The sequence below is a fragment of the Dicentrarchus labrax genome, unplaced genomic scaffold (genome assembly GCF_905237075.1).
Source record: "Dicentrarchus labrax unplaced genomic scaffold, dlabrax2021, whole genome shotgun sequence".
In the NCBI taxonomy this organism is placed as follows: domain Eukaryota; kingdom Metazoa; phylum Chordata; class Actinopteri; family Moronidae; genus Dicentrarchus; species Dicentrarchus labrax.
In genome coordinates this window covers 4,596,628-4,621,512 of record NW_026136719.1, presented here as the reverse complement: position 1 = coordinate 4,621,512, position 24,885 = coordinate 4,596,628, and the positions used below count along the sequence as shown (strand labels likewise).

Here is a 24,885-nt window from a genome sequence, read left to right as displayed (position 1 = left end):
AATATTATGATTTTATTCTCTCAATATTATGATTTTATTCTCGTAATGTTTCGACTTTATTCTCGTAGACCTAATATTATGACTTTATTCTCCTAATTTTCCAAAAGATGATCAACAGATCGATAATGATCAGTTAGCTGCAGCCTTTAAAGTGCTGTATGTTTATGTTCTGCACAGAGGGAGGAACTGTCGGTAGGAACCAACATAACCAATAGGGGGAACCCTGTCAAAAAGGTTGCCATGTAAAATACAGACAGTTGCTATAAATGTCGACAATAAACGCAATATAAAAAACAATTGATATTAACGCATTTTAATCTCAATAATTTCAGGAGTTTAAAGTGAAAGCGTCCGGTTTGTGCTCGTCGCTCCCCCCTGCTGTCAGCGGCGGAGTGGAACCGTCCGGTGTCAGCGGGCTGATGGTGAAGAGGAGGCTGTTTGTTTGTTTGTTGTTGTTACTGCTGAGAGCCGCGGCGCCGCTTGTCCGGTTAAAACCGACAGTTTAACGGTACCGGAGACCCGAAAGAAAGAGATTACCTCCCTCTAACGAACCCAGAGTCGCCTTCACAGTCTGCTGCATCGAGCGGAAACAGCCCGGAAACATGAAATGGATGTTCAAAGAGGATCACTCCTTGGGTAAGGGAGGAGGGAGGTGTTTTAATGGGAGACAGATTAAAGAAAAACAAAATGTCTACGCAGGTTAATTCATAAGGTTAAATATTTAGGGTTTTATTTTTAAAGCAGAATTGTGTGTTTAATGTTGATATAATCTCCCTCCTTTCACTTTAAAGTGCGGACAGCCACAAACACTGGCCTGTTTTTTTTTATTATTTAAGGCTTTTTGTTTGCAGAGAGGATAAAATAAAAAGCAGTTAATGTCAGTTAATGTAAAGTGAAATAATGAATCTGCACTTTAGATCCAGCCTGTTTGTGTCTGTGTGGATTATATAAACCACCGTGTCTTTGTTCTTTATGGGGGAAAACAGCCCGACGACGACCATCAAGGTGGAGGCTCATTAAGCTGTTAAACCTCCATTATTGCATTGAGTTACAGTTAGTTAACAGCTGGATGATAAACTGTGATTGTTTTACTCTTTTATGAAGCTTTTATTTTATATATTATCTCCTCTTGCTGCTGACTTTAGGCCTCAGAGGCCTCACCAGGACCAGAAGTTGTTTAGGCCTGCAGGCTGGTGTTACATCCCATCTTTTAGTCTGTTTATAGGATTAATTATGAGGTTGTTTTTTTTTGTGTCAATAAATTTAACTTTAATGACACAATTAAAGAGCTGCCATGCTTCCAGGAGTCAGTGGCTCCTTTTATAACAGCTGACTGTCTCTGATCAGTTCTGTTTATTCAATATAAAACACATGAGACACTCTTTGTATTCATGCATTTAAAACTAAAACACAGCAGCTATTTTCACCGCCTCGGATCACATTACTCAAACCATAATCTGAATTAACTTCCTGTTGACAGTCACAAGCTAACTGATGCTATCAACTAGTGTTTCCTTTTTTTTTTTTTTTTTACACTTTAAAAACACTTCAGGGCTCATTTCTATATAATAATTAACTCAGGTTACACGCTGCTGTTGAGGAATAATGTTGTCTTTTAAAAGTTTTGCACTTTTTACCATTAAAAGAGTAAAACAAACGAGCATACGGCCTCTCTCTCTCTGGCACTGTTATTGTTAGTGATAAGACTACATTACCCAGAAACCCCTCTGCTTCCTGTTAAAAAGAGGATGTTGTAGCTGGGTTGTGTTTATTACTACCAAGACTGCAACTAGATGTGTTTTCACTGTCAGATAATAATAATAATAAAATAAGAAATAGTGGAAAAATGTTCCTGAAATTGTTCATCTTTTAATATATTTAATATTTAATATTTTAAGTCCAATAAATCAGAGAAAAACAGCAAATTCTCTCTTTTATAATCAATCAATAATTAAACTAGGATCATAAATTACTGCTGACCTTCTACAACCCACTCAGATTGTTTAGGAGTCCTAGAGGCTTACATTTACTATATTAAATCAAAAGAAAGAATAAAACTTTAAATTATAATCAGTGTAGTGACGCTGTGTGTTTATTGCCTTTTTAAGAAGAGCTGATTAATCCCCTCGCTAACAGGTTCAGACTGACCTTTGACCCCGGTTGTAGGAACAACTCAGGGGAGGTGGAGGGATTTATTTTATTGTGTGGCAGGATAATGTAAAACTTTATATTTAATATTATAACTGCAGGAAGTTTGTGTAAAAGGAGCAGATTATTTCCTGTTTGTGGAACTCTCTGTCTGTGTTATGTATTTATTTATATTATTTAACAATCATAAAGACTTCATATGCTTCTTTTCTGATAAATTCTGTGTTTTCTTGTCCCTGACGCCTGTTAGACAGTTTACATTTACTTTGTAGTGAACCAGATGCTGAGATATAAGCTCCACTGTACGCCTTTAAACCTTCAAACTGCGACCCATAATGGGGCTGCCCACCCCTAGGTTGGGAACCACTGTCTTATATGATGGTAAATTAAATATATTTGGGTTTTGGGCTGCTGGTGGGACACATTATGTAACTAGAATCTGTCACTTTTGGCTCTGTGAGGTTGTTTTTTTGTGACTTTTTGACATTTAATAGTCTAACTGATCATCTTGTGCAGTTACGGTTTCAACAACCGGCCGATGTTCTCATCGGTAACTCGGTGCAGAAGCTGCCGCGCTGTTAATGATCACATTTTAAGTGTTTGGATCGACGACTGCTGATGTTCAGGGTCTTAATCCACAGCAGCTTCCTGTGAATGTCAGACCTCAGACGTAACCTATTGATCGCTGTCCATCACCGGTCGGTCAGAGTTACCTTAAGACAGGAGTTCTCAAACGTCGTGTGTTCATGTGAACGACCTCTATATATTATATATATTATACCTCTATAACTATATATAAAACCCTCTCTGCAGGATCCACACAATCATTTACAGTCAGAACAGACAACCTTTCTCCTTGAGGGACCCTTTTACTGTCATTTTTATTTTGTTTTTAAACTAAAGTTTGTATAAAACGAGTGATTTTTGAGCAGATTCTCTGTTCGTATTATGTATTTCTTAATCATTTTTAACAGTCATACTTCCTTTTTGAGTTGTTTCCTTACACATCTTAACATTAGGGCTGTGCGCTGTGGTAAAAACATTATATTGTGATTATTTTGACAGATATTGATCGTGATATTCACAATAAGTGTGTGAATCCTTATTTTTGGCATCACAAATTACATTTTCCCCAAAAAATCAATTAAAATCGTGCGTGAAATGTGACATTGTCGAGGTCTTTATCAAACAGGATCAGAACCAGGTCGTCTCTGCAGGACTACAGGACTACATTTTACCTTCATAAACACCCTGATCCTGATCCCCAGGTTGGGGACCGCTGCCCTACAACCCTCTCAATGACCCCTGTTGTGTATTTCTGTTGTCATGTAAAACAAAAAAAACCACACAATTAACACAAATGTTGCTTTTTGTCTTCCAGAACATCGATGCATAGAGTCAGCCAAAATCCGCAACAAGTACCCTGACAGGGTCCCGGTGGGTGACGTTCCTGTGATGTTACAGCTGATTGAGAGCTTGAACATCGGCTATAATCGTGTGTGTGTGTGTGTGTGTGTGTGTGTGTGTGTGTGTGTGTGTGTGTGTGTGGCTATGTTTTTTTTTTTTTTTTTTTTTGTGTGTGTGTGTGTGTGTGTGTTCAGGTGATCGTGGAGAAGGTCTCTGGATCACAGATCGTGGACATCGACAAGAGGAAGTATCTGGTCCCCTCCGACATCACAGTGGCTCAGTTCATGTGGATCATCAGGAAACGCATCCAGCTGCCCTCAGAGAAAGCCATCTTCCTGTTCGTGGACAAGACGGTGCCTCAGTCCAGGTCAGGGTCGGGTCACCGGCGGGGGTTTTAGTCACAGCGTGGATTCACAGTTGACTCTTTAAGGAACCTCGGTCAGCTTCCTCCTTTCCTGTACTTCCTGTAATCTATGTTAAAAGGAACCACATTTCAAAATAAAAGCTACATTTTATGTTAACTAATATCAGGGTTAGAAAAATGTGTTGTTGTGGTTAATAAATACATCCACATGTTAGTTGTACGCGCAACAAACACTTTCTACTTCTTCTTTTATTAGACTAATAGGTGAGAAGAGAATTTATATGAAATATTAAATAAATTCTACTTAATTTGAACTGTTATTAACAGGCTGTTGCTAAAGTAATGTTAAACTGGAGGAAATTAAACAAGAAAGGAGGAATAAAACTGGGAAAATGTGTCAATAATAGACCGACTGGTAAATTTATGGGACAATTTGTGAGCAAAGGTCCTCAAATTATTTCTTATACAGAGAGTTAGCTAGCTCATTAGCTCACATTTAGCTTACATTAGCTATCAAATGTAACTAGATTGATTGATTGATTGATTGATTGATTGCTGTAGTTCTGCTAGCTACTTAGCTAGTGTTTTGTTAACATTTGCTAACTTCAGCTGTGACGATTTATACGTGGCTTCAAAATGTGGTTTGTCTTTCAACATAGATTAGCTTAGCATAAAGCACATAGCACAGTGAAGGAGGAAGTTGACCGAGGCTACCTCAACTGTTATTGGAGCAGAGAGCAACAAGGGGCGGGACATAGGAACCTTTGCTTCCAGACCACAAGGAGATAATCCAATTTAACGAGTAACGTCTTCAAATTGCTTCATTTGTCCGACAAACAGTCAAAAACCAAAAGATATTTCATCATTTGACAAAGAAAATCTGTGAATCTGAACGTTTAGGAAGCGTAATGTTCTTTCAGTCGATGAGTCAACTGATTGCAGCTGAAGTTAAACTGCTACCTTACTGTGTAATTGGCTCTGTAACGATGTGCTGTCAGGACTCTACAGTGGCTTCATGCTCGTCTACAGCTGCTGATGTAAAACTAGTCAAATCACCTTTATGACTTTATCAGCAGGAAGTGGATAAAGTGTCTCAATGTGGCTTCTTATCTCATGTTCTTCATTTTCATGTGTGGTCAGTGCTGCTTTTTATGGCGTACATTTAATAAAAGCCGATTTAAAGGAGGCTGAAGTGAGGAACTGTTGGTCAGGTTGAAGGAAAATATGAGCTAGAGAATAACACTGGGAACAAAAGTGTCCACAGCACGAGTTCATGTGTCATTTGGACTAAATATTGAGGCTGATTCAACGATGGGAAAGTCCAGGTGGAGCTGCAGTTACACTCCTCTCTGAGCAGCCATTACTCAGCACTTTCAGCCTGTATTTTTAGCCTCGTCACAGAGAGTGACTCGGAGCAGTGGGAGCAGCGAGGAACGTGTCCTCTGGGCGAGAGGAGCCACACCTGGTGGAGAATAATACAGAAACTCCAGTCATAGTTTCTGTGAATCATTGAATCATTACACACTGTTGCATGACTCACAACTGTAACCTGTTAAAACCATGAAAAACAATATATAATAGGTTAAACAGTGACAGCTGCTGGGCAGAGTAAACAGAAACATCAACAAAACTTAAATATTAACGTTCAAAAACGGAAGAAAATGATAACGAAATTATATCAATAATAAACAAAATGAAATAATAAAGGTTGTAACTTCAACAGTTCAACTTCAGCAAGTAAACAAAATATCACAACAGCATTTTCAACACAATTTACTTTCAACAGCTAACTCAATGAGATAATCAATGAGATAATCAACGAGATAATCAATAATAAATAAAATTCACAGATTAAAGACAAGAATCTGTTACACATACAGCCAAACAAACATTCACAGCACAAGATTTTCCAAATATATCCGACTAAATTTTGGGGGAAATGTGGTTGAAATTATACAATAATAAGAGTTTGTGTGGACAGCGAGCAGCTACAGCAACCTCAGTGGGTCAAAACTCAAACTTCTGCAGTCTAACATTTTTATTAAAATATTTCTTTCTCATGTTTATTGAAAAATTCTGGTTCCTCTGGTTCCTCCTAGTGGCTCCTAATGGCATCTTCTTCAAACTCAAAGTGTCTTTAAATCTGTTCCTCGGCTCTGATTGGTCGAAATATAAATAAAATATATACTCCTGAATATATTAAAATATTGAGAGATAAACATCGTCTGAGCTCAACTCATCATTAATCAGTGCTTTTAATAGTTTTAGTGGAGCTCTATGTGATACACGATGTAAGTCAATAGGTTAACTGCTGATATCTTGACAGTGAGAAGACAGGATGTGATCGGCTGGTGTTATTGATCAGCTGTGTGTGATTGATCGGCTGTCCTGAACGTCTGTTTCAGCATCACGATGGGGCAGCTGTACGAGAAGGAGAAGGACGAGGACGGCTTTTTATACGTGGCTTACAGCGGCGAGAACACCTTTGGTTTCTAAACAAAAAAAAACAAGGAGCCACGATCTTGACCGGCCTTACCTGCTGACACCCACCCACATCTAATCACAGCCCTCGCTCGGCCCCTGGAGAACGCGCTGGGAAGCCCCAGAAGAGATTCAGCGACATGAACGCAACAGAAAGACGGACTGACGGCTCACCTGACGGGAGAAACATAAACGAGTGCACCGGTGTGTTTGTTCTGGCCCAAGTTGCACCAGTTCTTTAAAGATTCATAGGTTCAGTTGTGTATAGTTTGTGTTTTCATTTCAATTATTATCATTTGACTTTGTGATTTGAGTGTTTTTAGGAAGAATCTTGATTTGTTCTTTTGTTTTTTCATATTTTAAATGATGTGTGTGTGTGTGTGTGTGTGTGTGTGTGTGTGTGTGAATGAGTTTTTGGTTTCAGTTACGCTTTTTGCTCTTTGAAGACGATATTTAAAATAACTTTTAATTTAATTATTTGAATTGAATTAGGATGACCTAACCAATAAAAAGATTAAAATTAAACTCTGGTTGTTGTTTTTTCTTCCAAAATGTAAATATATTAATGTGCATTTGATTTAATTTGTCGTGTTTTCACAGTTTTGTCAGAATCAGAATTAGGTTTATTGCCAAGTAAGTTTTTAAACCTACAAGGAATTTGTCTGCAATTGGTGCATAAAATATACAAATCGTATTTTTAAAATATAAATGAATAAAGATAGATAGATAGAAAGAAAGAAAACTGCAGAAAACAGGATTGCATTAATGTAATTTATATATACAGAGTGGGTATAAGAGTCAGTGACAGTTATTAATGAGGCTGCAGACGGATAGAAACTGTTTTTGTGGTGAGAGGTTTTGGTCCTGATGGACCGCAGCCTACTGCCAGAGGGGAGAGGTTCAAAGAGTTTGTGACCGGGGTGGCAGGGGTCAGCCACAACCATCTCCACTGTTTTCAGAGGGTTTAGCTCCAGGTTGTTCTGGCTGCACCACGTCACCAGATGGTCAATCTCCCATCTGTAGGCGATGTGCAAACTTCAGGATGTGGAAGAACTTTACTTCTGGTGGTGGAAAACCACATTTACTCAAGTTTAACTTTGAGTTAATTGTTCTTTAATGAAGTATTTCCTTTTTCTGCTATTTTCTACTTCTACTACATTTACTTTAAAACTCTCCAGGTTTTGATTTAATGGTAGAAAATATAACCAACAAATAAACTCACAAGCTACGCAGCAATAAGTAAAGTAATGAAAAACTAATTCACATTAAAGTGATTAATGCATCAATAATTATAATCCAATAATATATATGATTGTGAAATGAGTCATTACTATAACACATTATTTCTACACTGGGGTGTAGAAGAGTTAATTATTAAGTGATGTGTGAAGCAGTCTGTGTACAACAGGCTGTGTAGGGATGTCCCCCAGTAATATACAGTAGGACATATGTTAAATATGTCCTTTTATTAGCGCCGTCTCTTTGTTATTTCCTGTTTCTTCACTCTGTGTGGCTAAAAGTTGAAGATTGATTGACGGGTGAATGTCAGGATTGGTTGAAATCAGTTAGTTCATGCTTATGGAAGAAAATGGTTGGATTTTGATATAAAAATACAAAGAAATTGAGTTTGAGACTCCACCGATCTGATGATTTTTCAAACTGTTAGGTGTGTTTAAAGTCAGTAAACTGTAAACAACAAAAACAAAATGAAGTGGAGGGGCAGACGGTTCCTTTAAATGTGAATAAAAATGACAATGTAGTCTTTAAAACTTTAATCTAAATGTCCACTAACTTTTGACCATATATATATCTCCCTACATACCAAAATCAGCCTCTAGGTGGTAATAATGAATCGGAGTCATCAGTTTACAGACAGAAGGGTTAAACTTAAAGTATGAAAATCAGTGTTCGCTGTCAGTGTTTCACTTGTATGTCTGATGTCTCTGGATAAATATTATCGCTGCATTAATGTGTAGATGTTTAAAGTTGAGCTAATTTTAACTACTTTATATATTGGTGGTTAGTTTAAACAACAGCAAAGCGTCATATTCTATAAGATAATCACATGTAACCTTAACTCGTGTTTATTATGAAATGGGACATTCTGCATATAAGTACTTTTTAATTTTTTATAGTTCTTATACTTTTGTACTTTTACTTGTAATAGAATATTTCTACAATATCAATACTTCCTCCTCCACTGGGAACACAAATTTCTTCCATGAACACAAACTTCATGTTTAAACGTCACAGTTCATTCATTGTTTCCTCTATACGCAACTTTTACTACAGTATTTTATGTTTTTGGAATTACAGGGAACTGAGTCCTCTGATGTCAGATGTCTTCAGCACTGTGTCAAATGTTTTTAATCTAAATCGATTGTGCAACATAACTGTGGAGTTAATGTTTATTACAGTGCAGCTCTGCTCTGTCGATGATAACTTCAGTGTTCTTCATCCAATCTGCACCAAAAAGCACCGAACACGTTCCCTCATCTTCAGAGCAGAAATTATATATAAATATATAACATTATTTATACTTTTATGTACTACTTCTAGCAGGTGGATCTAAATCCAGCTGAAGTTTGGTCAGAAGACCCTTAAGAAGTTGATGATGACATGTTTTGAATTTTGGGAGTTTTCGCTGACCGCTGTGGCCATCGTGACGCGGCAAATGTTTTGTTTTGCAGTTTCTGCCATTTCCAGGCCTTATATTTGATCAAACTCCTCCTAGGGACTTGATCAGATCGACTTTAAATTTGATGGGTGCGCTCTAAAGAAGTTCATGATGAAATCTTATCAAAATCTTGAGGTTTTTGTCAAACAGTGTTTCCGTGGCGTGGCATAGAAGCTCAACCTTTTGCTCTAAAACAGGCCTTTTTTTAACTACAACATTATGTAACAATATGTGTACCGATACTCGACTCTAGTATGCTACACTTGAACTAACCATGTACAATGCCAGTCATTATCTTTGTATATATTGAGAGTTTGTGTTCTTTAGTTCAGTTCAAAGTCTGTCTGACTGCAGCAGTTTCAATATAAAGCATATATGATATCACCAGATAGTGTGGAAAAAGAAGATTTTTCCTGTGTGCTTAATGCTTTTGTCGAGCTCTGCTGTTTTCTTTTTCTGTTTTCACTTCCTCATCTCTCAGCAGCCTTTCTACGAACATATTGCATACTCGGAAGTAAACATGCAGAACTTCCTTTATTTCAAATTCAGAGTAAGAAGCAAAGATTTCCTCATCCTCAGAACTGAATCAGAGTTCTTAGACGTTGTCCCTCCAACTGTGAATTCTTGTTAATCTATGCCTGTCCAATTTTCCCTTTTTATTTTAGTTTGTCTGACAGTCTTCAGGAAGTGCTCAGATCTTCAAGCACAATGAAAGAAGTCCTGCATTAAAAATCCAACTTCAGTAAAAGTACACCAGCAAATTGTACTTAAAGTATCAAAAATAAAAGTACTCATGCAACATTAACTGCTTCAAAGTGTTAAAATGTGATGCAGACGAGGTCCAAAAAGCTGATATTTTGCTAGCATGCTAGCAGCGTGGGTCTAAGGATAGCAATCCTTATCTTGACCACTATGAGACAGATTGCTGTAAAACCTGCTACAAATATTCAAGTTACTTTGTGGATAAATTGTAAAAACTTTGGTGATCCACCGACTTTTCCTCCAGCGCCATCATCAGGCCAAACTTCAGTTTGTCAAACTCTGGGGTCCCTCAGAGAATCACCCTCGGCCCACTACTCTTTCTGTTGCAGACGTGGCAAAAGTATGCACACTCTTTATTTAAGTAGAAGTATAGAAACTTTAGTGAAAGTAGAAATACTAATTATTGACAGTACAAGTAAAAAAAGGACTGGTTTCTCTGAAGGACAATTTTCCCTTTCTCGTCTGTTTTCGTCACATTACGTCTGTTATGAACAATATGCACCAGCCTCGATGTTTGGAGGTTGTGCAATGATGCTAAAATAAAGTAATAAATGCATAATTCAACTAAAATGTATAAACGGTAAAGTAACAAGCCTGTTTTGAAAATGTAAGGAGCAGAAAGGACAGATATTTGTGTAAAATGTAAACTACATAAGTACAGTAACAATGTACTTTGCTCTCTTGTATATTAAAAACCTTCCTTCCTTATGTAAATACTTTGTGTTCCTCTTTTGGACTATCTGAGTGAAATGTTCTTTCATACTGAACGTTAGTGGAACAAGAAAAAGAGGCTGAATGAGTGATGTTGTTACACTTCTCTCTGTTTCCTCATTAAATCATAGCATCTTATATCTAGAATAATGAAGTAAAACATATTTACACTTAATGTCTTTCTGTATTACATTTTTTTCTCAGAAGACGAGGAAGTGAAAATTACGTAATCACAACAATGTGACTAAAGTGCTTTTACTAGTAGTGCTACTGCTGCTAGAAGACAATAAGGTACACTGTACTGATCTAATGCCATATATAATATTACTAATAACTGCCACTTATACTACTACTATTACTTCTTGTTGTACTAATTGTACTATTATTACTACTTAAGTCAGATAAATCAATAAAAACCTTGTTTGAATCTTTTAATCTGATCCAATCCATCTTCATCATCTTACCTCTGAGTCTGTGTCTGCAAAACATAATGTAACAACACATTATGTAATAAAACCGCATTGTGTAATAAACAGCATGAATGCAATGTGTAATACATTTTGTGGTTATTACAAAATACAAGAGATGCACTTTTTTTATAATGAAAACAATTTAATATGATGTATTATGTCATAACCAACCAAAATGGATGTCTTCATCTGTACACATGTTATACAGCTATAACAATAAAAAAATGGTACTTTGGAGTGCTGCAGGTGGAACTTAAAACCTTAATTTGAAAACTATCAGTCGTGCATCATTTCTACAATAATTATAAGATTCAATGTAAGTTCCATAAACTACATTTTATATTCAGTATTTATATTTTCAATGCAATAGTTAACTGCAGTAAAATCTGATGACAAAAAGTTAGTTTTCTTGAATTTAATGTTGAATTTTAGTGTTTTTCTAAATACATTTCTTGATGTCAGTTTGACATTTTTCACAGTGAAGCTCAGCTTGTTATTGTTTTACAAATACAGACAAACTTATTGTCTAATATTATCCCGCAGCGGTCTGTTGACAGGAAACTCCCCAAAAACATCCAAAAACCTTCAAAATAAAGCTCATTTTAAAAAAAAGACTTCCACATTTTGTAACATCCACCACAATATGTAGTAATTTATTACAAAATGCAGCTGTTTTTACATAATAAAGAGAACATTTATCACATACTAAAACTATTAAGTTATAATTGGTATGCAGTCAGTATTTAAGTTGTTACTGTTCAAGGGAACTTCAACTTCTTCTGAGGAACAGGATTTTGAAGTCTTAGAATTCATCAACAGAATTATTCATGGTAACAAACGAGGAAGTGAGAAACATAACGGTTCAAAGAGTTCCTTCCTTACTCATTCACATTAACTGTGAACTCAGCAGCACTAAAACAACCAGAACTGTAAATACATTCACAGAATTACAGATCACGTCTTCAGAATAATGACCCAGTATCTCAAGCAGTGAATACAGAACATAAGAGAGTAGTTAATTTAACATAAAGTTAATAAAATAATACTCATTACATGCATTATATGTCATTAAAATAATGGTTGTTGGTAATGTACAATGTATGATTTTACTGTTGCTGTGTGATTAAAAGTCCTTTTCTTAATGTTGGCAGAAATATATAAATATATATATTTATTTACACACTGTTGGTACAATTCTGTTAAAGAAAGAAAAACCAACAATGGTCACTAAAATAACTTAAAACTGACAAAAGTAATAATAAATAAAACATTGAAAATACTTTGACCATAGGGATGTTAAGGTGTGTACTGTTATTAACATCACAGGTGTCTTGTAATCAGTCAGTCTGTCTGTGAAATGTAGTCAGTGTGCTGATGGTGTGTACCAAAGCTAAGGAGAGAGTTATAGACAAGCATGTTAAAGCTAAAGGCTATAAGACCATCTCCAAGCAGCTTGATGTTCCTCTGACTACAGTTACACATATTATTCAGAAGTTTAAGGTCCACAGGACTGTAGCCGACCTCCCTGGACAAGGAAAATTGATGACAAATTGAAGATTAGAGGTGAACTCCGAGGTCAAGGTACATCAGTGTCAGATCGCGCCTTCTATCGCTGTTTGAGCCAAAGTGGACTGAATGAAAGACGACTGGAGGAGGACACCACTGTTGAAACCAAATCATAAAGAAAGCAAGACTGGAATTTGCCAAAATGCACATTGACAAGCCACAAAGCTTCTGGGAGAATATCCTTTGGACAGATGAGACAAACGTTACATCAGCTCCATGTTCACAGACGCAAAACTGAAGCAATACAAAGAAAAAAACACTGAACATCCGTGAAACATGGAGGAGGCTTGGTTATCTTTTGGGGCTGCTTTGCTGCACCTGGCACAGGATGTTTTGAATCTGTGGAGGGTACAATGAAATCTCAAGACTATCAGGGCATTCTGGAGCGAAATGTGCTGTGTCAGAAAGCTTGGTCTCAGTCGCAGGTCATGAGTCCTTCAACAGGATAATGACCCAAAACACACAGCTAAAAGAGGAAAACATTGTAATATTCTGAAGTGGCCTTCTATGAGCCCCGATCTAAATCCTATTGAACATCTGTGGAAGGAGCTGAAACAGTCTGGAGCAGTTTGCTCACGGAACTTTTACTTGATTGCAGTGATTGTCTCAAAAGGTTGTGCACCAAAATATTAAGGTCCAGGCCAGTTTCATTAGTTTGTTTATTAAAATGATTCTGTTGAGCCACAATTCAAAAGCAATGTCGGATTTTCATTAGTTAATTTCCAGTAAATTTTAATTTATTAGTTCTGTCAGTTTCAAGTTATTTCAGTGACCATTGTGGGTTTTCCTTTCTTTAACACAAGGATATATAATATAATATCATAAGGATATAAAAAGTACTGAATGACAGTGAAAACCTGCATTATATTCTCTTCAAGCCTCTTTTGTTTTTCAGAATTACTTGTACAAGTTTATACCTTTTCTCTGTAAAGCTGAAAAAAAGCTTTGTGGCAAGTCTCTGAGAAAGGAGAAGTAGAAAGAGATGGAGAGGGCAGGGGGGGGGGAGCAATGAAAGGAGGCAGCAACTGTATATAAAGGGAACCCCGAGCAGGTTTCAAACATCACATCAACCCTGAACACTGAAGACTTTTCATCACAAACAGCAGCTCTTCTCTCTCTGACAGTGGAAACATGAAGACTCTGGTGACTGTCGTGCTTCTGACTCTGATCTGCTTCCTGCAACACAGCTCTACCGGTCAGTGACTGATTGATTCCTCTGTTCATATAAACTGTGTTTAGTGTTAAATGTGAGTAAAATGTGAGTTAAATGTGAGTTTAATGTATGTATGTGTGTGTGTTCACAGCTCCAGTCGCAGTACAGGCTTTGTTTCAACAACGATGTTGTCAAGGATACAACGCCACCATGATTCCTAGAGGGAGGGTGAGACACGTGGCGTCGAGCCCCAGTCACTGTCCAGTCAAGGCAGTTATGTAAGTATATACAGACGATGCATTAGATTATGTTCTCTGTTGTGATTTTGCATTTAAAAGCTTTTTTGTCTATTAATTTAAAGCTGCAGCAGGTTAAAAATATAAGTTCTTATGAGTCATATTTGCTGTCACTGTATCCTCAAATCAACAATCAGCTGTCTGTCTCGGCTCTGATTGGTTGACTGACAGGATATAGTGAAAGTTTCTGAGACAAAAATTTATTTTTATATAAGTTACCTCCGGTGTAATATCACAAATTAGAAATACTGTTTTGCAAGCTTTAAGTACAAATATTAGCACAGTATTAAGTCCTTAAAGTACCCAGCGGTGGTTTTCATGATGATTTAGGTAAACTGACAACTTGACAATGTACAGTATTTAAAGGAAACTGTTTACGTTGAGAACAACTGTAAGTTCACACTTTTAAATTAAATAATATTATTATGACAATTATATTTTTGTTATAAGTTAATCTTTAGTTGTTTGCAGACTCTCCATAAGGGGGAGCTGTTCCGTTGTACATCCAGACCTGGATGGTTCTGTAAAAAGTAAAATTATTAAGGGCTTAACCTCATCTTTTACAACATTTTAGACCATTTAGGATATAGTTACTAATTACTTTGTAGATTTCGGATTTTACATAAAAAAGTGACTAATTAACAAACAATGAAGCATTTAAGAAGAAGATTAATCTAGAAAATGTTTACAAATCAGATAAAATGAGCTCCAGCTGAAGAAACTACAACATTAGATTTATTCTTATGCATCATTAAAACAAAATAACTCCATGCAACTTTTTAATAATTGTTGTTATTGTAAAAATAATCTAATAACCTTTCATACAAAATAAACAACAATAAATAACATTTTACAAGACTAAAAATCAATATAGAAACAATAGAACGCAAATAAAATTAATAAATGTTTGTTTTTGTTTTGTTTGTGTTTCTAACTATATATATTTATTATGTGTTTCTCACAGAGTCACAACCACGTGTGATAAGAAGATTTGTATTGATCCCAACACGAAATGGACTCAGAAGCTGCTGTCTGATTTCAAGAAGTCGATAGCCAACAAGACGTCTCCATCTCCCCCGTTCAATGTCATAAAGTGCTAAGTGTGAGAAACCTGTTGTATTATAATTTATGTCACTGACATTGTGAGAAAGTTTGGTTGTAGTAAAGCTCAAAATGCCTTTTTAAAGACATCAACCAGAGAAAATAAGAGCTGCAGCATTATATAATATTTCAAATATGTACAGTTAATTCCTGATTTAATGTTTATTAGACTACAGGAGAATATTTAAACTGTATTATTGTTACACAATGCACTGATCCTTTCTGAATAAAAGCTTTATTTTTTGACTCAGTGTTCTGCTCGCTTTATTTTGGAGGCCGTGAGTCCAGAGTTCAGTGGAGACAGTGAGCGACCTTCAGTGGGGCTGTTTAATATTTATACTAAATAACAGTGTTTATAGAGGGTCAATCACTTTTGCTCTTGTGGTGTAGGGGATGATGAAACCTAATGGGTCATACTGCTTGGCTAGAACCCTGTAGGTGTTTCTCATTGTTGTCTCAGGACAGTCAAATGGCTGATATCTATATGCCAAAGTGTCAGTCTTACACATCCAGTGTAGCCCAAGGGGCAACTCTTCTGGGTCTTACAACGATTCACTGAGCCAAAGCTCATTCATCTCTGACCTGGCTTCTTTAGGCAAGTGACTTATGATTACTGGTATGTTACTAGCCCACTGACTCAAACGTCAACGCCTCCACTTGAGATGGCACACTTTATAGATGATTATCTACATAGAAGCACTTTTGTGGACGGTCTTTTAGGAGCAGCCTCACTTGATGAAACGCCTTTTATGTCGCTACTTACAGTGACAGTGTGCTCTCTGAACCTTAGCAGGACACGTAAGTAAGTAAGACTCAAGTAATTGAATGAACAGTTGAAGACAATATGATTTGCAGCACCCTGATTACATGCTAAAGCCACGTTTGCTGAGGTAAAGGCTCCCTTTATCTTGAATGTTTTCTGATGGTGGTCAGCAAGGAAGATGGTAAATGTGACAGAAGATCCACGCAGTATCTGTAGGTCCTGGTGAACTGTGGTTTCCCCTTTAGTTTGAGCTTTTCAGCAGCAGCTTGTAGGAGAATTGTTCTCTCAGAGCCATCATTTATGTTGTCCACCTCGCAAGACCACCTTGCTCACCTTTGAAAGTACCGGACTACTTCAAGCATGACGGTCAAGGTACAAAACTTCATTGGTAGACTTGTCCGTGCTAGTCTTCACTGCAGCTTTAGGTTTTAGCTCATGTGAAGCTTCCAGGTGTTGACCATTACATGTCTTGTAGGTGGCTTTTAATTTGCATTGAGCTGCCTGGTGACTGCATCAACATCGCCAACATAGCTTTTTTCCTTTAATATACCAACCGGCTTGTCCAGGTGGGTGTAGATGCGATTGAGCAGGAAGATGATGGCGTCCTCAACTCCTAGTCGGGGCTGGTAGGCGAACTGGAGTGGGTCCAGGTGAGGTTTGACCACGGGCCGTAGCTGCTCCAGAACCAGTCTCTCTAGGGTCTTCATGATGTGGGAGGTCAATGCCACCAGTCTGTAGTCCTTAGAGCCACTGGGACACAGGGTATCCTGGTATCTTTGACACAGGAATGAGGCAGGATGTCTTCCACACCACAGGAACCCTTTGGAGACTCAAGTTGAAGACATGGTGATGAACTCCACATAGCTGGGGGGCACAGGCTTTAAGCACCAAAGTCCTTTTCTTAATGTCGGCAGAAATATATATATAAGTACTGAATGGCAGTGAAAACCTGCATTATATTCTTTTTAAAACTTTTACAAGTTTATACCTTTTTGTCTGTGAAGCTGAAAACAGCTTTTGTGGCAAGTCTCTGAGAAAGGAGGAGTAGAAAGAGACGGGGGGCGGAGGTAATGAATGATCATCAGCTGTATATAAAGGGAACCCCGAGCAGGTCTCAAACATCACATCAACCCTGAACACTGAAGACTTTTCATCACAAACAGCAGCTCTTCTCTCTCTGTCAGTGGAAACATGAAGACTCTGGTGACTCTCGTGCTTCTGACTCTGATCTGCTTCCTGCAACACAGCTCTACAGGTCAGTGATTCTGATTGATTCCTCTGTTCATATAAACTGTGTTTAGTGTTAAATGTGAGTTAAATGTATGTATGTGTGTTGTTCACAGCTTCAGTCACAGTACAGGCTTTGTTTCAGCAACAATGTTGTCAAAGTTACAACGCCATCATAATTCCTAGAGGGAGGGTGAGACACATGGCGATGAACCCCAGTCACTGTCCAGTCAAGGCAGTTATGTAAGTATATACAGACGATGCATTAGATTATGTTCTCTGTTGCTGCTGCAGTGATTTCGCATTTTAAAAGTTTGTAATGAGATAAATTGTTTCTCAGTTTCCTTAACTTGCAGCTACAGGAGGTTAACTTTTATTAAATAGATAAGTTTCTATCATATTTGCTGTCACTGTATCCTGACAGTCGTAACACAGCAAACAAGGCCCCTCCTCCCCCTCGGCTCTGATTGGTTGTTTAATTTGGTATTGCGCCATGGCCCCGGCCACGAGCCAGGAGAAGTGGAAAAACAATCCGACGTTACTTTCTGCTATTTACAAGGTTCATTATCAGAAGGTCGGTCAGCTCAGTTTATAAGTTATAACGGTTAAAATACCCTCTGCTTCAAACTGTCAAACCAAACTCAATTCAAAAAACAGCTCTTTTAAGGAAGAAAAAACTTTATTTCCACAGTGAGACTCTTTACTGATTCTTTTCAATCTACAGACATTTACTCAGTAACATCGTTAACTAACCTGTGAAGAGGAAAGTGACATATTCCTGCTCTCATCTATGCCATCAGGAGCCCGAGGAACCTGATTTATCCTCAGATTATCTGTCTCATGTACGACTGTCAGGATAAAGTTTCTGAGACAAAACTGTTTTATAAAAGTTTCCTCCTGCAGCTTTAAGAAAAAGGTGTAATATCACAGTTTTAAAGTAAAAATACTGTTTTGCAAGCTTTAAGTACAAATATTAGCACAGTGTTATGTCCTTAAAGTACCCAGTGGTGGTTTTCATGATGATTTAGGTAAACTGACAACTTGACAATGTACAGTATTTAAAGAAAGCTGTTTGCTTACAAGAAAATAGCTTCAAGTTTACACATAAAAGTACTTTTGATATATGGACCCATTTTAAAGTGTTTAAAACTAAATCAAACTACTTTATATTGTGGATTTCATCTCCAATAATGCTTCTTATTGTTTGTGGTTCAGTATGTTTTGTATGTTTATAATGTAACATCCTTTAAAAATACAATACTTGACTAAAAAGTTAATCTTCAGTAGTTTGCAGACTCTCCACAAGGGGGAGCTGTTCAGTTGTTGTTCCAAAAAACTTTGGTGATCCACCGACTTTTCCTCCAGCGCCATCATCAGGCCAAACTTCAGTTTGTCAAACTCTGGGGTCCCTCAGAGAATCACCCTCGGCCCACTACTCTTTCTGTTGCAGACGTGGCAAAAGTATGCACACTCTTTATTTAAGTAGAAGTATAGAAACTTTAGTGAAAGTAGAAATACAAATTATTTACTCAAGTACAAGTAAAAAAAGGACTGGTTTCTCTGAAGGACAATTTTCCCTTTCTCGTCCGTTTTCGTCACATTACGTCTGTTATGAACAATATGCACCAGCCTCGATGTTTGGAGGTTGTGCAATGATGCTAAAATAAAGTAATAAATGCATAATTCAACTAAAATGTATAAACGGTAAAGTAACAAGCCTGTTTTGAAAATGTAAGGAGCAGAAAGGACAGATATTTGTGTAAAATGTAAACTACATAAGTACAGTAACAATGTACTTTGCTCTCTTGTATATTAAAAACCTTCCTTCCTTATGTAAATACTTTGTGTTCCTCTTTTGGACTATCTGAGTGAAATCATGAATATATTAACACAACTTATTATGTTCTTTCATACTGAACGTTACTGGAACAAGAAAAAGAGGCTGAATGAGTGATGTTGTTTCACTTCTCTCTGTTTCCTCATTAAATCATAGTATCTTATATCTAGAATAATGAAGTAAAACATATTTACACTTAATGTCTTTCTGTATTACATTTTTTTCTCAGAAGACGAGGAAGTGAAAATTACGTAATCACAACAATGTGACTAAAGTGCTTTTACTAGTAGTGCTACTGCTGCTAGAAGACAGTAAGGTACACTGTACTGATCTAATGCCATATATAATATTACTAATAACTGCCACTTATACTACTACTATTACTTCTTGTTGTACTAATTGTACTATTATTACTACTTAAGTCAGATAAATCAATAAAAACCTTGTTTGAATCTTTTAATCTGATCCAATCCATCTTCATCATCTTACCTCTGAGTCTGTGTCTGCAAAACATAATGTAACAACACATTATGTAATAAAACCGCATTGTGTAATAAACAGCATGAATGCAATTTAATATGATGTATTATGTCATAACCAACCAAAATGGATGTCTTCATCTGTACACATGTTATACAGCTATAACAATAAAAAAATGGTACTTTGGAGTGCTGCAGGTGGAACTTAAAACCTTAATTTGAAAACTATCAGTCGTGCATCATTTCTACAATAATTATAAGATTCAATGTAAGTTCCATAAACTACATTTTATATTCAGTATTTATATTTTCAATGCAATAGTTAACTGCAGTAAAATCTGATGACAAAAAGTTAGTTTTCTTGAATTTAATGTTGAATTTTAGTGTTTTTCTAAATACATTTCTTGATGTCAGTTTGACATTTTTAACAGTGAAGCTCAGCTTGTTATTGTTTTACAAATACAGACAAACTTATTGTCTATTATTATCCTGCAGCGGTCTGTTGACAGGAAACTCCCCAAAAACATCCAAAAACCTTCAAAATAAAGCTCATTTTAAAAAAAAGACTTCCACATTTTGTAACATCCACCACAATATGTAATAATTTATTACAAAATGCAGCTGTTTTTACATAATAAAGAGAACATTTATCACATACTAAAACTATTAAGTTATAATTGGTACATGCAGTCAGTATTTAAGTTGTTACTGTTCAAGGGAACTTCAACTTCTTCTGAGGAACAGGATTTTGAAGTCTTAGAATTCATCAACAGAATTGTTCATGGTAACAAACGAGGAAGTGAGAAACATAACGATTCAAAGAGTTCCTTCCTTACTCATTCACATTAACTGTGAACTCAGCAGCACTAAAACAACCAGAACTGTAAATACATTCACAGAATTACAGATCACGTCTTCAGAATAATGACCCAGTATCTCAAGCAGTGAATACAGAACATAAGAGAGTAGTTAATTTAACATAAAGTTAATAAAATAATACTCATTACATGCATTATATGTCATTAAAATAATGGTTGTTGGTAATGTACAATGTATGATTTTACTGTTGCTGTGTGATTAAAAGTCCTTTTCTTAATGTTTGCAGAAATATATAAATATATATATTTATTTACACACTGTTGGTACAATTCTGTTAAAGAAAGAAAAACCAACAATGGTCACTAAAATAACTTAAAACTGACAAAAGTAATAATAAATAAAACTTAATCAGACATTGCTTTTGAATTGTGGTTCAAAAGAATCATTTAAAAAAACAAACTAATGAAACTGGCCTGGACATAAATAATGTTACCACCTAGGAAACATTGAAAATACTTTGACCATAGGGATGTTAAACTAAGGTGTGTACTGTTATTAGCATCACAGGTGTCTTCAGACTTGTAATCAGTCTGTCTGTCTGTGAAATGTAGTCAGTGTGCTGATGGTGTGTACCAAAGCTAAGGAGAGAGTTATATCAGAATCAGAATCAGAATTTGTTTATTGCCAAGTAGGTTTTTATGCCTACGAGGAATGTGACCTGGTGCAGTTGGTGCATATAAATATAAACATATACAAATACAAATATACAAATATACAATTATTCAAATCACACAGAAATCACACAGGAAAATAAAGTACTTTCAAAAAATAAATAGATAAAGATAAGAAGAGAAAGAGAAAGCTGTGCAGAAGAACGTGGGTGCATTAATGTAATGCATACTTTATATACAGGGTGGGTATAAGAGTCAATGACAGTGGGTAATCCGGGCCTTGTTAAGGAGGCCAGCTGCCGACGGGAAGAAACTGTTTTTATGGCGAGACGTTTTAGTCCTGATGGACCGCAGCCTCCTGCCAGAGGGAAGTATCTCAAAGAGATTGTGACCGGGGTGGGAGGGCTCAGCCACAATCTTACCTGCACGCTTCCTGGTCCTAGAGACGTACAGGTCCTGGAGGGATGGCAGATTGCAGCCGATCACCTTCTCAGCTGATCGAATGATACGCTGCAGTCTGCCCTTGTCCTTGGCAGTGGCCGCAGCGTACCAGATGGTGATAGATGAGGTGAGGATGGACTCGATGATGGCAGTGTAGAAGTGCACCATCATCGTCTTTGGCAGGTTGAACTTCTTCAGCTGCCGCAGGGAAGTACATCCTCTGCTGGGCTTTCTTAGAGAGATGTTCAGCTCCCACTTGAGGTCCTGGGTGATAATGGTACCCAGAAAGCGGAAGGACTCCACAGAGTCAACTGGGGAGTCACACAGGATGATGGGGGCGGGTGGGGCTGGGTTCTTCCTAAAGTCCACAACCATCTCCACTGTTTTTAGAGCGTTTAGCTCCAGGTTGTTCTGGTTGCACCAGGTCACCAGATGGTCAAACTCCCATCTATAGGCGGACTCATCTCCACCAGAGATGAGCCCAATGAGGGAGGTGTCATCCGCGAACTTCAGGAGCCTGACGGACTGGTGACTGGAGGTGCAGCTGTTAGTATACAGGGAGAAGAGCAGAGGAGAAAGAACGCAGCCCTGAGGGGATCCGGTGCTGATGGTCTGGGAGTCAGAGACATTTTTCCCCAGCTTCACATGCTGTTTCCTGTCAGACAGGAAGTCTGTGATCCACCTGCAGGTGGAGTCAGGCACAGTGAGCTGGGAGAGCTTGTCCTGTAGCAGAGCAGGGATGATGGTGTTGAACGCAGAGCTGAAGTCCACAAACAGGATCCTGGCGTAGGTTCCTGGGGAGTCCAGATGCTGGAGGGTGAAGTGCAGGGCCATGTTTACTGCGTCGTCTACAGACCTGTTGGCTCTGTAGGCGAACTGCAGGGGGTCCAGGAGAGGGTCCATTATGGCTTTCAGATGGGAGAGCACAAGGCGCTCAAAAGACTTCATGACCACAGAGGTGAGGGCAACAGGTCTGTAGTCATTTAATAGACAATAGACAAGTATGTTAAAGCTAAAGGCTATAAGACCATCTACAAGCAGCTTGATGTTCCTCTGACTACAGTTACACATATTATTCAGAAGTTTAAGGTCCACAGGACTGTAGCCGACCTCCCCGGACAAGGAAAATTGATGAAAAATTGAAGATTAGAGGTTAACTCCGAGGTCAAGGTACATCAGTGTCAGATCGCGCCTTCTATCGCTGTTTGAGCCAAAGTGGACTGAATGAAAGACGACTGGAGGAGGACACCACTGTTGAAACCAAATCATAAAGAAAGCAAGACTGGAATTTGCCAAAATGCACATTGACAAGCCACAAAGCTTCTGGGAGAATATCCTTTGGACAGATGAGACAAAAGTTACATCAGCTCCATGTTCACAGACGCAAAACTGAAGCAATACAAAGAAAAAAACACTGAACCTCCTGTGAAACATGGAGGAGGCTTGGTTATCTTTTGGGGCTGCTTTGCTGCACCTGGCACAGGATGTTTTGAATCTGTGGAGGGTACAATGAAATCTCAAGACTATCAGGGCATTCTGGAGCGAAATGTGCTGTGTCAGAAAGCTTGGTCTCAGTCGCAGGTCATGAGTCCTTCAACAGGATAATGACCCAAAACACACAGCTAAAAGAGGAAAACATTGTAATATTCTGAAGTGGCCTTCTATGAGCCCCGATCTAAATCCTATTGAACATCTGTGGAAGGAGCTGAAACAGTCTGGAGCAGTTTGCTCACGGAACTTTTACTTGATTGCAGTGATTGTCTCAAAAGGTTGTGCACCAAAATATTAAGGTCCAGGCCAGTTTCATTAGTTTGTTTAGTAAAATGATTCTGTTGAACCACAATTCAAAAGCAATGTCTGATTTTCATTAGTTAATTTCCAGTAAATTTTAATTTATTAGTTCTGTCAGTTTCAAGTTATTTCAGTGACCATTGTGGGTTTTCCTTTCTTTAACACAAGGATATATAATATAATATCATAAGGATATAAAAAGTACTGAATGACAGTGAAAACCTGCATTATATTCTCTTCAAGCCTCTTTTGTTTTTCAGAATTACTTGTACAAGTTTATACCTTTTCTCTGTAAAGCTGAAAAAAGCTTTTTGGCAAGTCTCTGAGAAAGGAGAAGTAGAAAGAGATGGAGAGGGCAGGGGGAGCAATGAAAGGAGGCAGCAACTGTATATAAAGGGAACCCCGAGCAGGTTTCAAACATCACATCAACTCTGAACACTGAAGACTTTTCATCACAAACAGCAGCTCTTCTCTCTCTGACAGTGGAAACATGAAGACTCTGGTGACTGTCGTGCTTCTGACTCTGATCTGCTTCCTGCAACACAGCTCTACCGGTCAGTGATTCTGATTGATTCCTCTGTTCATATAAACTGTGTTTAGTGTTAAATGTGAGTAAAATGTGAGTTAAATGTGAGTTAAATGTATGTATGTGTGTGTGTTCACAGCTCTAGTCGCAGTACAGGCTTTGTTTCAACAACGATGTTGTCAACGATACAACACCACCATGATTCCTAGAGGGAGGGTGAGACACGTGGCGTCGAGCCCCAGTCACTGTCCAGTCAAGGCAGTTATGTAAGTATATACAGACGATGCATTAGATTATGTTCTCTGTTGTGATTTTGCGTTTTTTGTCTATTAATTTAAAGCTGCAGCAGGTTAAAAATATAAGTTCTTATGAGTCATATTTGCTGTCACTGTATCCTCAAATCAACAATCAGCTGTCTGTCTCGGCTCTGATTGGTTGACTGTCAGGATATAGTGAAAGTTTCTGAGACAAAAATGTATTTTTATATAAGTTACCTCCGGTGTAATATCACAAATTAGAAATACTGTTTTGCAAGCTTTAAGTACAAATATTAGCACAGTATTAAGTCCTTAAAGTACCCAGTGGTGGTTTTCATGATGATTTAGGTAAACTGACAACTTGACAATGTACAGTATTTAAAGGAAACTGTTTACGTTGAGAACAACTGTAAGTTCACACTTTTAAATTAAATAATATTATTATGACAATTATATTTTTGTTATAAGTTAATCTTCAGTTGTTTGCAGACTCTCCATAAGGGGGAGCTGTTCAGTTGTAAATCCAGACCTGGATGGTTCTGTAAAAAGTAAAATTATTAAGGGCTTAACCTCATCTTTTACAACATTTTAGACCATTTAGGATATAGTTACTAATTACTTTGTAGATTTCGGATTTTACATAAAAAAGTGACAAACAATGAAGCATTTAAGAAGAAGATTAATCTAGAAAATGTTTACAAATCAGATAAAATGAGCTCCAGCTGAAGAAACTACAACTTTAGATTTATTCTTATGCATCAGTAAAACAAAATAACTCAATGCAACTTTTTAATAATTCTTGTTATTGTAAAAATAATCTAATAACCTTTCATACAAAATAAACAACAATAAATAACATTTTACAAGACTAAAAATCAATATAGAAACAATAGAACGCAAATAAAATTAATAAATGTTTGTTTTTGTTTTGTTTGTGT

The 24,885-nt window shown here is 37.3% G+C and overlaps 2 protein-coding genes across 2 annotated transcripts; both read left to right on the top strand.

Moving 5' to 3' along the window:
- Window positions 1-400: 400 nt before the first annotated feature.
- Window positions 401-6,527, top strand: LOC127351179 (gamma-aminobutyric acid receptor-associated protein-like 2). Its single transcript, XM_051378472.1, has 4 exons — window positions 401-636; window positions 3,530-3,585; window positions 3,750-3,922; window positions 6,325-6,527. The coding sequence occupies exons 1-4, from the start codon at window positions 603-605 to the stop codon at window positions 6,413-6,415; spliced, it is 354 nt and encodes a 117-aa protein (XP_051234432.1). The 5' UTR covers window positions 401-602; the 3' UTR covers window positions 6,416-6,527.
- Window positions 6,528-13,621: 7,094 nt separating this feature from the next.
- Window positions 13,622-15,382, top strand: LOC127351180 (C-C motif chemokine 18-like). The gene is made up of 3 exons (XM_051378473.1): window positions 13,622-13,781; window positions 13,891-14,017; window positions 15,000-15,382. The coding sequence occupies exons 1-3, from the start codon at window positions 13,718-13,720 to the stop codon at window positions 15,133-15,135; spliced, it is 327 nt and encodes a 108-aa protein (XP_051234433.1). The 5' UTR covers window positions 13,622-13,717; the 3' UTR covers window positions 15,136-15,382.
- The last annotated feature ends 9,503 nt before the right edge of the window (window positions 15,383-24,885 follow it).

What these genes read in the sequence shown, in the direction of transcription:
- LOC127351180 (XM_051378473.1), top strand. Translation starts at nt 13,718, where the DNA reads ATGAAGACTCTGGTGACTGTCGTGCTTCTGACTCTGATCTGCTTCCTG. An exon ending in CCTGCAACACAGCTCTACCG is followed by an intron (nt 13,782 to 13,890) that starts GTCAGTGACTGA and finishes GTGTGTTCACAG; the next exon opens with CTCCAGTCGCAGTACAGGCT. An exon ending in TGTCCAGTCAAGGCAGTTAT is followed by an intron (nt 14,018 to 14,999) that starts GTAAGTATATAC and finishes TGTTTCTCACAG; the next exon opens with AGTCACAACCACGTGTGATA.
- LOC127351179 (XM_051378472.1), top strand. Translation starts at nt 603, where the DNA reads ATGAAATGGATGTTCAAAGAGGATCACTCCTTGG. An exon ending in AGTACCCTGACAGGGTCCCG is followed by an intron (nt 3,586 to 3,749) that starts GTGGGTGACGTT and finishes GTGTGTGTTCAG; the next exon opens with GTGATCGTGGAGAAGGTCTC. An exon ending in AAGACGGTGCCTCAGTCCAG is followed by an intron (nt 3,923 to 6,324) that starts GTCAGGGTCGGG and finishes CGTCTGTTTCAG; the next exon opens with CATCACGATGGGGCAGCTGT.